This window comes from Dunckerocampus dactyliophorus, chromosome 20, assembly GCF_027744805.1.
Source record: "Dunckerocampus dactyliophorus isolate RoL2022-P2 chromosome 20, RoL_Ddac_1.1, whole genome shotgun sequence".
NCBI lineage: Eukaryota > Metazoa > Chordata > Actinopteri > Syngnathiformes > Syngnathidae > Dunckerocampus > Dunckerocampus dactyliophorus.
Genome location: NC_072838.1, coordinates 19,226,572 through 19,240,774, shown reverse-complemented (window position 1 = coordinate 19,240,774; position 14,203 = coordinate 19,226,572). Strand labels below are relative to the sequence as shown.

At 49.4% G+C, this 14,203-nt stretch overlaps 4 protein-coding genes across 6 annotated transcripts; all 4 read left to right on the top strand.

Moving 5' to 3' along the window:
• Window positions 1–293: 293 nt before the first annotated feature.
• Window positions 294–5,751, top strand: atf6b (activating transcription factor 6 beta). Its single transcript, XM_054764637.1, has 17 exons — window positions 294–538; window positions 1,667–1,743; window positions 1,867–1,948; window positions 2,023–2,070; window positions 2,136–2,215; window positions 2,296–2,488; window positions 2,561–2,725; window positions 2,833–2,957; window positions 3,035–3,214; window positions 3,310–3,392; window positions 3,491–3,676; window positions 3,743–3,850; window positions 4,390–4,489; window positions 4,583–4,650; window positions 4,738–4,837; window positions 4,907–4,991; window positions 5,061–5,751. The coding sequence occupies exons 1-17, from the start codon at window positions 466–468 to the stop codon at window positions 5,336–5,338; spliced, it is 2,031 nt and encodes a 676-aa protein (XP_054620612.1). The 5' UTR covers window positions 294–465; the 3' UTR covers window positions 5,339–5,751.
• A 161-nt stretch (window positions 5,752–5,912) lies between these two features.
• Window positions 5,913–7,548, top strand: LOC129173585 (uncharacterized). The gene is made up of 5 exons (XM_054764638.1): window positions 5,913–6,542; window positions 6,706–6,831; window positions 6,920–7,041; window positions 7,117–7,191; window positions 7,249–7,548. Exons 2-5 carry the CDS (start codon window positions 6,723–6,725, stop codon window positions 7,375–7,377), a joined length of 435 nt encoding a protein of 144 aa, XP_054620613.1. The 5' UTR covers window positions 5,913–6,542; window positions 6,706–6,722; the 3' UTR covers window positions 7,378–7,548.
• A 639-nt stretch (window positions 7,549–8,187) lies between these two features.
• qrfp (pyroglutamylated RFamide peptide) lies at window positions 8,188–9,188 on the top strand. The gene has a single exon (XM_054764698.1). The coding sequence runs from the start codon at window positions 8,706–8,708 to the stop codon at window positions 9,186–9,188; it is 483 nt and encodes a 160-aa protein (XP_054620673.1). The 5' UTR covers window positions 8,188–8,705.
• A 1,565-nt stretch (window positions 9,189–10,753) lies between these two features.
• Window positions 10,754–13,750, top strand: LOC129173692 (H-2 class I histocompatibility antigen, L-D alpha chain-like). Of its 3 annotated transcripts, none has more exons than XR_008567278.1 (10): window positions 10,754–10,803; window positions 10,887–11,339; window positions 11,822–12,166; window positions 12,229–12,519; window positions 12,585–12,869; window positions 12,937–12,968; window positions 13,140–13,175; window positions 13,246–13,287; window positions 13,359–13,530; window positions 13,596–13,750. XR_008567278.1 is itself a non-coding variant. In XM_054764802.1 (10 exons), the coding sequence occupies exons 2-9, from the start codon at window positions 11,285–11,287 to the stop codon at window positions 13,523–13,525; spliced, it is 1,350 nt and encodes a 449-aa protein (XP_054620777.1). In that variant the 5' UTR covers window positions 10,759–10,803; window positions 10,887–11,284; the 3' UTR covers window positions 13,526–13,530; window positions 13,596–13,750. The 3 variants fall into 3 exon arrangements, 2 of the variants coding, with proteins under 2 accessions (XP_054620777.1, XP_054620778.1); XM_054764802.1 differs by having other exon boundaries at window positions 10,759–10,803; window positions 12,937–13,065; XM_054764803.1 differs by having other exon boundaries at window positions 10,766–10,803; window positions 11,894–12,166; window positions 12,937–13,065.
• The last annotated feature ends 453 nt before the right edge of the window (window positions 13,751–14,203 follow it).

The window sequence follows — 14,203 nt, the reverse complement described above, 5'->3', positions numbered from 1 at the left end:
TAGTAGTACTTTCACTTGAGTACAATTTGTCAGTACGCTTTCCACCTTTGCTCAGTTGGGACATGTTTTCCTCGTGACTGGCTGTCTTGCCAGTTTAGAATGAGCATCAAGGTGAACATGATTGGTGTTTGGTTCCTGTCAATCACATACGTAGGGATTGTATTGGCTCAAATCATCCGTAATACCTTCCAATTTAGCTTTAAGCACCGCCCTCAAATATAAATAATCTCATTGGTGTTTTGGTCGGCGAATCACGCCTACTTTACACGCCATTGGCTAATTCGTGCCAAGTGGGCGTAAACCCTAAAAGACGACATTTCCTCGTTTGTTTCACGCACAGTTAAGAGCTAAAGGCAGGTAGCACAAAAAGAGTCGATCTCAGAGCTAAAATGAAAGTGGATGAAAGATTGTAATAAATTGAGATGAAAAAGCCATCTGTACGCTGTGCTAAAACCGTTCGAGACGATGAGTACGGATCTATTATCTGATTTGGACAGTCGTTTCTTCGCTGATAACCTCCTGACCAGCGAGGACTGGGGTGAGTGCATAGCAAAAACACCTTACAAAAAACATCGACGAAAACACCCACAAAAACACCTTTCATTCTGTGTATTGTGATGGGAGAGACATGAAACATCAAACATTTCTTTTACTGTTACGTCAACTGACGTTTAGATTAGGCCTTGTTCCTGTCTTTATTCTGACGTCGCACAAAGCTGAAGTGTTTCGTCCACATCGTGCCTCCTCACTGTGCAAACCCGGATATGGCCACTTGATGAGGTGCTCATTGTCATGGAGGGTTGCTGTAGTAGTACTACAAATACTGAGAGTTGGTATGCTTGTGTATAGGGATGCATATGAGGGAATTATCCCGTAAATCCCATTATAAAAATAGCTCCGATAACCAATAATTAAAAAAAATGCTCCAAACAGGCGAGATTACCCGTACTGCGCAGGTGAGCAAATCAAGTGCCAAGTGCACCTTTTTTCTCCTGCCTGTGATGTTAACCCATCCATCCATCTTCTATGCCGCTTATCCTCACCTCGAAGGTATGTTGGAGCCTATTCCAGCTGAACTGAAACACCCTGAACTGGTGTCCAGCCAATGGCAGGGCACATAAAGACAAACAACCATTCACACTCACATTCATACCTATGGACAATTTAGAGTCGCCAATTAACCTAACCTGGCATGTGGGAGGAAACGAGTGCCCGGAGAAAACGCACACACGCACAGGAGAATAAACTCCGCACAGACATGCCCAACAGAGATTCGAACACAGATCTCCTGACTGTGTGGCCAACATGCTAACCACTAGGCCACCGTGCGGCCTGTGACGTTAACACACGTTACTGTCGTGATTTCTTCCCCTGACCTCACTCGTCGCTTGTAAACAAACATTCACATTTGGCATGCTAGTTGTACCAAATGCTCCACACAAAAAACCTTATCAGCCGCCTGAAATGTTTAAAAAGTGCAAAAGGTTTGCCAGAGACCTTCACACTTGATTAGGACTAACAGGTACTCATTAGTTCCAGTCCTTCTTACCTCCAGGTGTGCACACTACACTTCCATCTACATTTAAAAAGTGGATATAAAAATGTTATCAGTTGAAAAGAAAAGATCTAGTGTGTACCTAAGCAATTGGCTTCATGATGTCCGCAGATGCTTGCTTGTTCCGCTGTGACAGCTTGGAGGATGACCATGACCACTTGGGCCTGGCGTCCAAGTACGACACGCCTGTACGTGAACGCCCTTGCTTGTCCTTTGACCTTTGCCATCACATGACTTGCTCCCGTTCCTAATAACGTGACCTTAACAAGACACTGACGTGACTTCCTGTCCTGCCTTTTCCCTCTTGTCAGTTCGACAACGACCTCGTGCTCACGCTGGATGGTGCCAACCCCCCATCGCCATGGCAACACACGCCCAACAATCTGCTCACAGGTGAGGAACTGCTCGTTGTCGTGCACATTTGGCACGTGCACGACTTAAAAAAACCTCCAATGTTGTTGTGGCAGGCGATGGCGCCAGGAGTGAAAGTAGCACGGTGGCACCGATGGAGATGAGTAAGTGTGTGTGTGTGTGTGTGTGTGTGTGTGTGTGTTGTCATGGCAACGTGTCGTGTGCGCAGTGTTCCAGGTGAAAGCCGAGCCGCCATCCCCTGCATCGTCACCGGAGGCTGACCGCTTGCCGTCATCGCCCATTCCTCAGGTGTGTACTAGCAGTCGGCCATGTTTGTGCCACGCCCCCACGCAGCGTGCAACACTGGCATGCGGTTGTTTGTCTCGCAGCTCACAGTAAAAGGCGAAAACCCTCCCACGCCTCCCTGCATGTTTGGAGACGTGATGTCACCCCCACTGGGCGCCGTGGAGGTCACCGTGGCGGCCACCACCGCCTCGCCACCTCACACCACCGCAGAGATGCAGACGGCGTTTACCACACAGCTGCCCGCCATCATGGCTGCCGTCCAAACGCAGGCTGCAGGTGGGACGTTAGACTCCGCCCTCCTTGATGATGTCATAGACATGAAGACGCATTGTTTCCTGTGACCCTCAGTACTTCCTGCCGTGCCCTCGCTGAAGACCAACGCCATAATTGGTGCCAAGCCTGCCATACAGCCCCGCCCCCTGTGCGTGGCCACTCTGCCCGTCCCACAGACACCAACAACCCCCAAGACTCTTCTCCTGCAGGGCGTTCCCGTCATGGAGCATACGCGACCCGGTGAGACACGCACGCCATCGATACAACCAACATGGCCGTCGCAACACGCGTGCGTATGTAGACTGATGATGTCATCACTGATGGTGTTCCTTCATCATCTGCTCCAGTGGTCTGCCTCACCTCGGCCCCCGCCATCGTCAAAGTGGAGCCCATCTCACCCACGGCTGCGCCTCCCAGCAAAGCCATCGTCCCGGCTACGCCGTTGCTTAGCAACAACTGCAATGACATCGACGTGAGTATCCCAGCGCATCGTTTTCCCCTCCGTCACCCCTCCTTCATCCCTCCTTCTCCTCCTCCTCCCCACCTCAGATGAAAGTTCTCAAGCGTCAGCAGAGGATGATCAAGAACCGTGAGTCGGCGTGCCAGTCCAGGAAGAAGAAGAAGGAGTACGTACAGAACCTGGAGGTCCAGTTGAGGAGAGCCCAGCAGGAGAATGAGCAACTCCGCAAGGAAAACCAGGCGCTGAGGGAGAGACTGGCTGGGAAGGAGGTCCACAGAACTTCTGAAACTTCTGGGGAAAACATTTACATGTCCCACAACTCTGTGTGTGTGTGTGTGTGTGCGTGTGTGCGTGTGTTTTGTAGTGTGCTGAGCCTACGAGCAACAGGCGAGCCGTGTGCGTCATGGCTGTTCTTCTTTTTGTCACCTTCAGCTTCGGACCTGTCAGGTAAGAAGCACCATCGCCCTCACCAGTGAAATGGAAGTGGGCGGGGCCTTGGAAGGGGAATTCTGCTGAGGAATATTGTTCTCCTTGTTGTCCTGCAGCATCATGGACAGGAAGTTGGCAACAAGCTTCCAAGATGGCAGCGGGTCATTTACAGGTCGCCGGCTGCTGGAGATGCGGCCGGCAACCCAACCAACCCGCCGGCCTTCCGCCAGACAGGAAGACAAAACACTCGCAGAGGACGACGGCGAGACGGAAATGTTTGCAGCGGAATCGTTTCAATTCAGGTGATTTTCATCACACTATTACCTTTTGACCTGATGTGACTCATCATCCAGGTTCTTCTTCTGCAGGAACTCCAGCAACATCTTCAGCAACACCAAGGAACTCCTCCTCCATGACCTGGAACGCTACTTTAACTCCGCCCACTGTCCGCAGTTCAACCGCTCTGAGTCGCTCAGGTCAGCATCCTCCTTCACGCTCCTCCTTCATTCTTCTTCTTCACGCGCCTCCTTCATTCTCTTTCTTCACGCTCCTCCTTCACACTCCTCATTCATTCGCCTCCTTCACTCTCCTCCTTCACGCTCTGCCTTCACGCTCTGCCTTCACGCTCCTCATTCATTCTCCTCCTTCTTGCTCCTCATTCATTCTCCTCCTTCAAGCTCCACCTTCACTGTCCTCATTCATTCTCCTCCTTCACGCTCCTCATCCATTCTCCTTCACGCTCCTCATTCACAATCGTCATTCACGCTCCTCATTCATTCTCCTCCTTCACTCTCTTCATTCATTCTCCTCCTTCATGCTCCTCGTTCATTCTCCTCCTTCACGCTCCACCTTCATGGTCCTCATTCATTCTCCTCCTTCACGCTCCTCATTCATTCTCCTCCTTCACGCTCCTCATTCATGCTCCTCCTTCATTCTTCCTCTTCACACGCCTCCTGCATTCTCCTCCTTCACGCTCCTTCTTAATGCTCCTCCTTTCTGCTCCATGTGCTTTCAGGCTGGCGGCTGAGTTGCGAGGTTGGGTTCATCGTCATCAGATCAACCACAAGAAGTCTGGTGGGAAAGCAAAGTTGGCCAAGAAAGCCAAGATGACTCAGGTGGCTGACAGAACGACAAACACCTTTCACTGAGTCAGCTGTGACCTGTGACCTGTGCGTGCATGTGTGTGTGTGTGCGCGCGTGTGATGCAGCGGGCTCAGCTGAGGAAGACCAACGTGTCGAGGTACCTTCCCATCCAGACACATCGCTCCATTGAAAGGTGGGAGTGCTGCTCTTTTCTTCTTCCTGTTGGAGGGTTGGACTGGTGTCTGCGTGACTGGTGTTTGTTGACTGGTGTTCTGTGCAGTCAGCTGCAGGTTGTTCCCGGGCCGGAGGTGACCTACAGCGACTTCCTGGACGCCATCGACCGCCGCGAGGACACCTTCTATGTGGTGTCCTTCAGACGGGTCAGTGTCTCATGCGGTCGGCATTTCGTAGCGAGTGGCCGACCCGTCTGACGTTGTTTGTCCCCGCAGGACCACCTGCTGCTTCCCGCCATCAGCCACAACAAGACCCGTCGGCCCAAGATGTCTCTGGTCATGCCCGCCATGTCGGTCAACGGTGAGCATGGCGATCCTGCCGCTTGGCGCTCTTGCGCACCTGACTGACGTTGTTGTGTGTGCCCGTCAGAGAGCCTCTACAACGCCTCACGCGGCTATGAGATGATGATGCAGGTGGACTGTGAGGTCATGGACACCCGCACCGTCCACATCAAGTCCTCGGCCGTACCCCGCTCCCTGCGTCACCCGCCCCCACCGGCCTCGTCGCACGCCCAAGCGCACCATCACCATGGCAACCACACCGTCCTTCGTGGGCATCACCAGCGCCACCCCTCATCATCTTCACCATCCTCACCCCCTCGCAGTCGTGAGGACAAATATCTCATCAGCCAATCAGAGGGCGTCTGAGGAAGCGTGGCCGTCTGAGGAGGCGTTGCTGTGGCGATCCCAGCCGCTGACTTTTTTTTCTAGTTTTATTTAATGTTGTTAATAGCAGCGTGTAAATATTCCCTTTTCTTTTTTATCTTTATGCAAGTAGAAGAAACACAGAAACAACGTTTTTTAGTCAAAGTTGAACTAAAAGAAAAAAAGTCCACGTCGGCCATGTTGAGTTTGTTGTTTAACACAAAAGCTTCACGCCCTTCCACTTCACTTTGTCTCCTTTTATAGCTGTTTGTGTGAAAAAATGAAAGAATGAAAACGAAAGAATGTTTTTTTTTTTCTTGAAGCTCCACCACTAGATAAACACACGAGTAACTTTTTTACACGTGACCAGGCTTTGTTGTACAATATGAATTCATCTATTAAAAATATACAACCAATATCATATAGTGATCGACATTTTGATTATGTTCCTCAAAGCAGTAGACTAACTCCCTGCAAAGAAATAAGACGTGACATGTTTTTGTCGTGGTAACCCAACATGCCAATGAAACGTGTTCAGGTGTTCGTTGGTGCCGTTGCTGTGACAATCGCGCCCCCTGTCACCAAGGCAACGTGCAGTTCTGTGCTGTTCAGATTTCTTAACTGGTTTTTTACTTTTAAGCTACAATGTTTTTATTTCCGTTGTATTTATATCCGTTGTAAACTATAATGTTTTTATTTCCGTTACCTGTTTAAAACGTATACTTGCGAGTGTGCTCAGGGTGCGCTTAATGTTAATCGTTAGACGGGTGGCGACTTCAATGAGAAAATAAAGCCTTTCATCACTTCCCGCCCCTTCGAATGATTTCGATAGTCTTTTTAAGCGCTCCAGATGTGTTGTGCCGCCTACTTACCACCAGCCGATTGGTTGAATGCTCAGAGAGGGCTTGTTTGAATCTGATGCTGTTGTGTTGTCGAGGCTGCGCTGTGCTGCGCTTTTTCCTGTTGACTTCATTTTTCTATACTTCTCTACTGGATTTGGTACATTTAACGCTGCGGGAGTGTGTACATTAATTCCAATAGATGTTACAAAATAGAATGTAATCAACTAATGGGGCTGGTTTAAAAAAAATCCCCCTCGAACGTGAAGCTAATGTGCTAGTAAACAGTAGCAGCAGACGGTTTCAGTTTGGTTTTACTTTGAATTTCCAATTTCTAACGACAAATTCAAGAAGCAAGGACAACGAAGGTGAGAAACACGCCACACGCAGATGGATTGAAGAAATCAAGGAAAAAAACCCAGACGGAATTACGTCATTGTCATGGAAAAGTGATGATGATGTCGAACTTTTAGTGGCTTGTGTTGCTGAAACGGTCACGTGATGGTCACATGATCTCTTCATTCCCGGCAGCGGCTCCCTGACGCGCCATGCACCATGACACGTCGTCCAGCCGGAGGAAAGGCGCCACGCCGAGACATCGTCCGCCTCAGCCGCCGCCCCAGCCGGGCCCTTCCACGTCACGCTCACCGAGGCCTGGTGAGCTGATGCAGCGGGGGGGGGGGGGGGGGGGGGGGGGGGGGGGGGTCATCTTGATTTTGCTTTGTCTAAATATATGTGTTTGCAGGGAGGCCGCCGGCGTCTCCGAGGAAGCGAAGGTTTCGTCCGGGGACGAAGGCCCTGATGGAGATCCGGAAGTATCAGAAGAGCACCGACCTTCTGCTTAGGAAGTTGCCGTTCTCCCGCCTGGTGAGATGTCGCGTTAGCTTGTTAGCCTGTTGTTATGAAGCGATGTCAAGCATAAACAAGTCCCCCCTACCCCAGGTGCGTGAGGTGTGTCAGAACTTCAGCGGAGGTTCCCTCAGGTGGCAGGTGTTCGCTCTGCTGGCCCTGCAGGAGGTAAAGGTGGCAGGTGTGAAGGTGAGAAGGTGTTTGCTGACCAGGTGTTCTTTTCAGGCGGCAGAGGCCTTCCTGGTCATGTTGTTCTCCGATGCCAACCTGTGCGCCATCCACGCCAAACGGGTCACATTGTTCCCCCGTGACGTGCAGCTGGCCCGGCGGATCCGAGGAGCGGAACATCTCTGAGTTTTAAGTTTGTGGAAAGAAATAAAACTCTTGTCGTCAAGGTGACGTGTCTGTTTTTACACTCGTGACTCCGCCGGCTTCCTCCAATCAGGGTGCGGCCTGACGAGCAGTTGAGGACCTGTTGTCCCACAGCGACCTTGGCTGAGGCTCAGGGGGCGTGTCTCGCAAACAGGAAGGCTTTGTCAAGGTCGCACACGTCATCGCTAGGCCATGTGACAACCTGCCGACATGTCAATCATTAAAAACCTTTTATACTGCCTCTGGTGAACTGGCCACACCCCCTTCCCCTGTTTCTGGCAGAAGGGGGCGGGGACAAGGATGACTCCAAAGACTTGATGCCGATGAGGGGATGACCTTGAGAGGTGACACGATGGTCTCCTGGAGACAAACATCCTAACGAGCGCGTGCTTCCTGCGGGGCAATCAGGCGCAGCTAATGAAGGCGACACAAGTGCTTTCTTGGCAATACAGCCCCCCCCCCCCCCCCCCCCCCCCCCCCCCCCCCCCCCATGGTCTACGCCCACCTGTGATGTCACACAGGGGGCGGGGGGCTCCTTTTTAAAAGGTCAACCAATGTTGGACCACAGAACAAGTCAAAGTCACTCAAGGTTAGACACCTTTCTATCTACCTGGCCTGATTCTATATGACTTGCTTCTATGTGCCATGTTTATATGTGACTTGATTCTATGTGGCATGTTTCTCTTTTGGCCTGATTCTATATAGCATGTTTCTATGTGACCTGATTCTACGTGACTTGATTCTATGTGGCCTGATTCTATATAGCATGTTTCTATGTGACCTGATTCTATGTGGCATGTTTCTGTGTGACCTGATTCTATGTGACCCAATTCTGCATGACTTGCTTCTATGTGGCATGTTTCTATGTGACCTGATTCTATGCGGTCTGCTTCTATATAGCATGTTTCTATGTGATATCATTCTATATAGCATGTTCTATGTGGCATGTTGGTGTGTGATCTGCTTCTATATAGCATGATTCTATGTGAGCTGCTTCTATGTAGCATGATTCTGTGTGGCTGGCCTGCTTCTGCATGACTTGCTTCTTTGTGGCATGTTTCTATGTGACCTGATTCTACGTGACTTGCTTCTATGTGGCCTAATTCTATGTGAGTTGTTTCTATGTGACCTGATTCTATGTGATCTACTTCTATATAGCATGTGTCTATGTGGCATGATTCTATTTGGCTGGCCCGCTTCTATGTGACATGTTTCTGTCTGTGGCTCCGCCCACAGTGCACTCCTATAGCAAGACGGCGACAGGAAGAAGGCGTGTATGACGTGTGTGGTGTTCTTGTTTTCATGAGCAGATGAGAAGTTGTTGCCATCATGGCGGCTCGCGGTTCACCCTGCTGTCCCTCAGCCTCCTCTTCCCAGTCCCACCCAGCGTCATGCCTTACCCTCGGCCGCCCGCAGAGGAGTCGGCCTTGGAGAGGTTCCATGTTCCCGTTCCCATGGAGGCCCAAAGGGATCTTTGGGTGTGGGGGGCGTGGCCAGGTGATCCCCTGGAGGAGCGAGTGCAGGGTGCATCCTGGGAGGAAGAGGAGGAGTCGCCAAGGGCCCACAAAGCTATGCCCCGCCCACTGTGGACCTTCCCCTGTGCTTTGCACGTGCGTCAGGCAGGGGAGGAGGGTGAGGGCGGGAGGCTGAATGAGGCGCTGACGTCCATCGTGGGGGGGCTCCAAAGCGTGAGCAGGGAGAAAGGAGGCTTTGGCTTCCGCTTCGGGAGGAAGAGATGGACCAATGGGGCGTGGAGGGGGCGGGGCTTAAAGTCTGTTGAAACAATGGACTAAACATTTTCTTCTTTGGTCAAAATTTTGTCCAATCAGTGGACATGAAACTATGTACTATACTTCATACCGGTTGTACTTCATACCTGCTGTACTTTATACCTGCAGTACTTCATACCTATATACTTCATACCTGCTGTACTTCATACCTCCTGTACTTCATACTTGCTGTACTTCATACCTGCTGTACTTCATACCTGCTGTGCTTCATACCTGCTGTACTTCATACCTATATACTTCATACCTGCTGTACTTCATACCTCCTGTACTTCATACTTGCTGTACTTCATACCTGCTGTGCTTCATACCTGCTGTACTTCATACCTATATACTTCATACCTGCTGTACTTCATACCTCCTGTACTTCATACCTGCTGTACTTCATACCTGCTGTACTTCATACCTGCTGTGCTTCATACCTGCTGTACTTCATAACTGCTGTACTTCATACCTCCTGTACTTCATACTTGCTGTACTTCATACCTGCTGTGCTTCATACCTGCTGTACTTCATACCTATATACTTCATACCTGCTGTACTTCATACCTCCTGTACTTCATACTTGCTGTACTTCATACCTGCTGTACTTCATACCTGCTGTGCTTCATACTTACTGTACTTCATACCTGCTGTACTTCATAACTGCTGTACTTCATACTTACTGTACTTCATACCTGCTGTACTTCATACCTATATACTTTATACCTACTGTACTTCATACCTGCTGTACTTAATACCTGCTGTACTTCCTACCTATATACTTTATAACTACTGTACTTCATATCTACTGTACTTCATACTTACTGTATTTTATACCTATATACTACATGCACACACTCATAACACTATATATATATTTATTTATTTGTATTAATGTCTCTTCTGTTGTTGCTTAATTTATTGTTATTAATGTTTCTTCTGTTCTTATTCTTTTTCTTGTGTTTTTCTTTCTTTTTTGGGAAAATGAACATAAGAATTTCATTGCATAGTATAACTGCTGTTTTACTATGCATGATAATAAAACTCTTGGATCTTGAATCTTTATACTTACTGTACTTCATACCTGCTGTACTTCATACCCGTATACTTTATACCTGCTGCACTTCATACCTGCTGTACTTCATACTTACTGTACTTCATACCTGTATACTTTATACCTGCTGTACTTCATATCTGCTGTACTTCATACCTGCTGTACTTCATACTTACTGTACTTCATACCTGTATACTTTATACCTGCTGCACTTCATACTTACTGTACTTCATACCTGTATACTTTATACCTGCTGTACTTCATACCTGCTGTACTTTATACGTATATATATATATATATATATATATATACTTGAACTGCAATAAAACTATCATCATATCATACTTCCTCAACATGCATACGTCATACCTACAGTATATACTGATTTACTGTATATACTGTATATGATATAGAGCAGGTGTATCGCCATGATAACCTGCAGGCTTTCATGTTAAAATTAAGGCTCTACAGGTCGACTGTGTACGTGTGTTCGTCATTTGGAGATGACGTCACCATTTATTGAGAACCCAGGGGACGTGGGAGCGCTACAACGTGAGTGGCTACTTTGAGATCGCACTGATTCGTGTAAGCGAACACACAGCCTTCAGTGTCTAATGTGTCGCTTGTTTTACTTTTTTGAAGGTGTGACTTGCTGTTTTTTTTTACAGGTGTGACTTGTTCAACAACTTGAACAACTCGAAGTTCCCTCGTGGCGATGCGTTCCAGGCCCGGTTGACAAGTGTGTGCAAACAAGATTCCACACAAGACAACACCGTAAATGAGTCATGTCAAAGATATAAAAATAAATGAAAAGCGTGTTAAAAGCTGCGCTAAAATAGACTGCAGGTGGATTTGGAGGAAACAAGAACGACATAAAGCATGTTCCTAAACGTTGGTTAATGTTACTACGTAACAGGAAATAGACGAAACACCACCTCGCTCATATCCGAGCTGCCCCTGAACGCACCCTGCCGACATAAACGGCGGCTGGTCTCAGTGGAAGAGAAGCGGATTAAAATTTAACAATTGAAGTCAGCTAGCAGCAACCTTGACATCTTTGACAAGCATGTTTCTCGTCGTACTTTGCGTCCTCTTGGGACCTGCAATGAACGCAAACTGTGGTGAGTTTTATGGCTCTTCGAACGTTGGACGTCAAAGTGAAAGTAAAATACATTTGAAGATAACTCGGCTAAACTACCTTTACCACCTAACCAAACATAAACTACTCCTAAACCTAACCTAAAGTAACCTTTACTACCTTGCCGAAACGAAACTACTACTAAATCTAACCTAAAGTAACCTTTACTAGTTAGATTAGTACCTTTCCTAACATAAATGACTACAGTAGTAAAGCTAAACTAATGTAGGCTAAAGTCACCTTTACTATAGTAAAGGTGACTTTAGGTTAGATTAGTACCTTTCCTAACATAAATGACTAGTAAACCTAAAGTAATGTAAGCTAAAGTAACCTTTACTACCTTTCCTAAACTAAACTACTAGTAAAGCTAAACTAACGTAAGCTAAAGTAACCTTTACTGTGTGGTTAAATTAGTACCTTTCCTAACATAAATGACAAGTAAAGCTAAACTAATGTAACCTTTAGGTGTGTGTATTGCGTGTGTGTGTGTGTGTGTGCGCGCGCGCACGCTTGCACGTTGGTGTTGGTTCCCGCCAGAGACGCATTCCCTGACGTACATCTACACGGCGTTGTCGGAGGGGGCGGTGCTGGAGGGGACGCAGGAGTTCACGGCGATGGGTGTGCTGGACGGTCACGTGATCGACTACTATGACAGCGGCGCCATGAGGAAGGTGCCCAAGCAGGCGTGGATGGGGGAGGAGCTTAACGCCAACTACTGGCAGCGAGGCAGTGAGTCGAGGCAGAGCAAGCAGCGCTGGTTCAAGGTCAACATGGACATCCTGCTCCAGCGCATGAGACACAACCGCTCAGGTAGGACCGTGTCCCGCCACGCTTGGAGCTACTCGCTCACATGACCTGACTCCACCCCTTAGACGTGCACGTTCTGCAGTGGCTGCACGGTTGCCACGGCGACCTGCAGCCCGACTACAGCGTGCAGTTCCGGCGTGGCGTGGACAGGTACAGCTACGATGGACGTAACTTCCTGTCTTTCGACTACGACGCGGCAGTGTGGGTGGCAGCCTCGGACGCAGCCCTGGAGACCAAGAGGAAGTGGGACGAGGTCCAGATGCTGAAGGACTACACCCGGGCCTACCTGGACAAGGAGTGCATCATCTGGATGAGCAACTTCCTGAAGTACGAGCGGGACCACCTCAGCAACGCACGTACGTAAGCAGCCTCAAGAACGCCAGTGGACCAGAACCCGCTCATCACACGTGTGTCCTTGCAGCATTGCCCGGCGTGCACGTGTTTGCCAGGACCGCGCACATCAGGACCAACGTGGTTCTGACCTGCCTGGCCACGGGCTTCTACCACAAGAACGTCACCCTGGAGATTCGGCGGAACAGCCGCACTCTGACTAAAGAGGACGGGATGATGTCATCGGGCCTGCGGCCCAATGAAGACGACACCTTCCAGCGGCGAGACAGCGTGGAGGTGTTGAAGGGCGACATGTCCACGTTCACCTGCGTGCTTCGCCATCAAGCGTCCGGACTCAACGTGGAAGCCGTTTGGGGTGAGGCTTCCTTTTCTTGGCATCATTACTAGACCAGAACCACGTGAAGGTTCCGTTCCCCCTCCAGATCACACCATCATCAGCGCCACGGACGCAGGGGTGAGTGTGGGCATCATCGCTGGGCTCGTGGCACTCTTGGCCACCATTTTACTTGTGGCGCTGGTCCTGAAGCTCCGCTCCAGGAAGTCTAACGGCGGTGGGTCTCTGTGAACCCAGTCTGGGTTTCGGTCATCAACTTCTATCCTAACTGTCAATCATCTCCATCTGCAGGTGCTGTTCACAAGGCCACGCCCCCTGTGGACTCTGGTAAATTACCCCTTCCCCCGATGATGTGATGTAATGCGTAACGCTGTGTGTCTTTGTGTTGTTGTTCAAGTCCCAAAAGTGTTTGAGAAGTTGCTACTGTGCGAGGAAAAAGGTAAGGTTGCCGCCACGCTAGGCCATGGCGCTGCTTTGACGGGCTTCAACACGCCGTTCCTGCCTTGACAGGAACGACACACTCCTTGGACTCCGGTATCTTCTGTGATTCTGCCACACCCACACAGGAAGTAGAATCTCACACGTCGCTGCATCGTCTCCGTTCGTCTTCAGAGGACACACCCACCGACGCCCCAGGTGACCAGCTTGAAGACAGTCCTGTTCTTCCCATCGTGTGACTCAGGTACGTGGGCGTGGCCTGGTTGTGTGCCTAGTCCAGTGCTGTAACTCAAAGTGCGCCCCCTGCAGCTGACACAGCTCCGACCCGCCGACCTTGGCTTGACTTTCTACGTGTGACATCATGGTGTGGGCGGGGCCACCATCAGGCTGTGTGTTTTGTAGTCTGCTGCTTTTGTACACGATGAAATAAATGCAAACAATGTTGTGTTGCCATGGTAACACCATGTCCTTTCAGTGTCGTCATACAAAAACTTTCAAATACTGGCAACCATCTTCCAACACAAGACATCCTGTGGGCGGAGTCAATAATCATCAGCAAACACACCATTGCCAAAGCAACAAACAGAACACAAACATACCTTTATTATACGTTTCATGTATTCATTAATCAGATGAGGTGGCTCCCTGGGAGGTGTTCAGGGCACGTCCGACAAGTAGGAGGCCTCGGGGAACACCCAGGACACCTTGGAGAGACTATGTGTCTCAACTGGCTTGGGAGCGCCTCGGGATCCGCTGGGAGGAGCTAGACGAAGTGGCCGGGGAGGGAGAGGGGAGTCTGGGCTTCCCTGCTTAGGCTGCTGCCCCCGCGACCCCACCTCGAATAAGCGGAAGAAAATGGATAGATAGATCTATTCATTATCTAAAGTCGTTCAACTTTACATGTTTATACTTGCTAT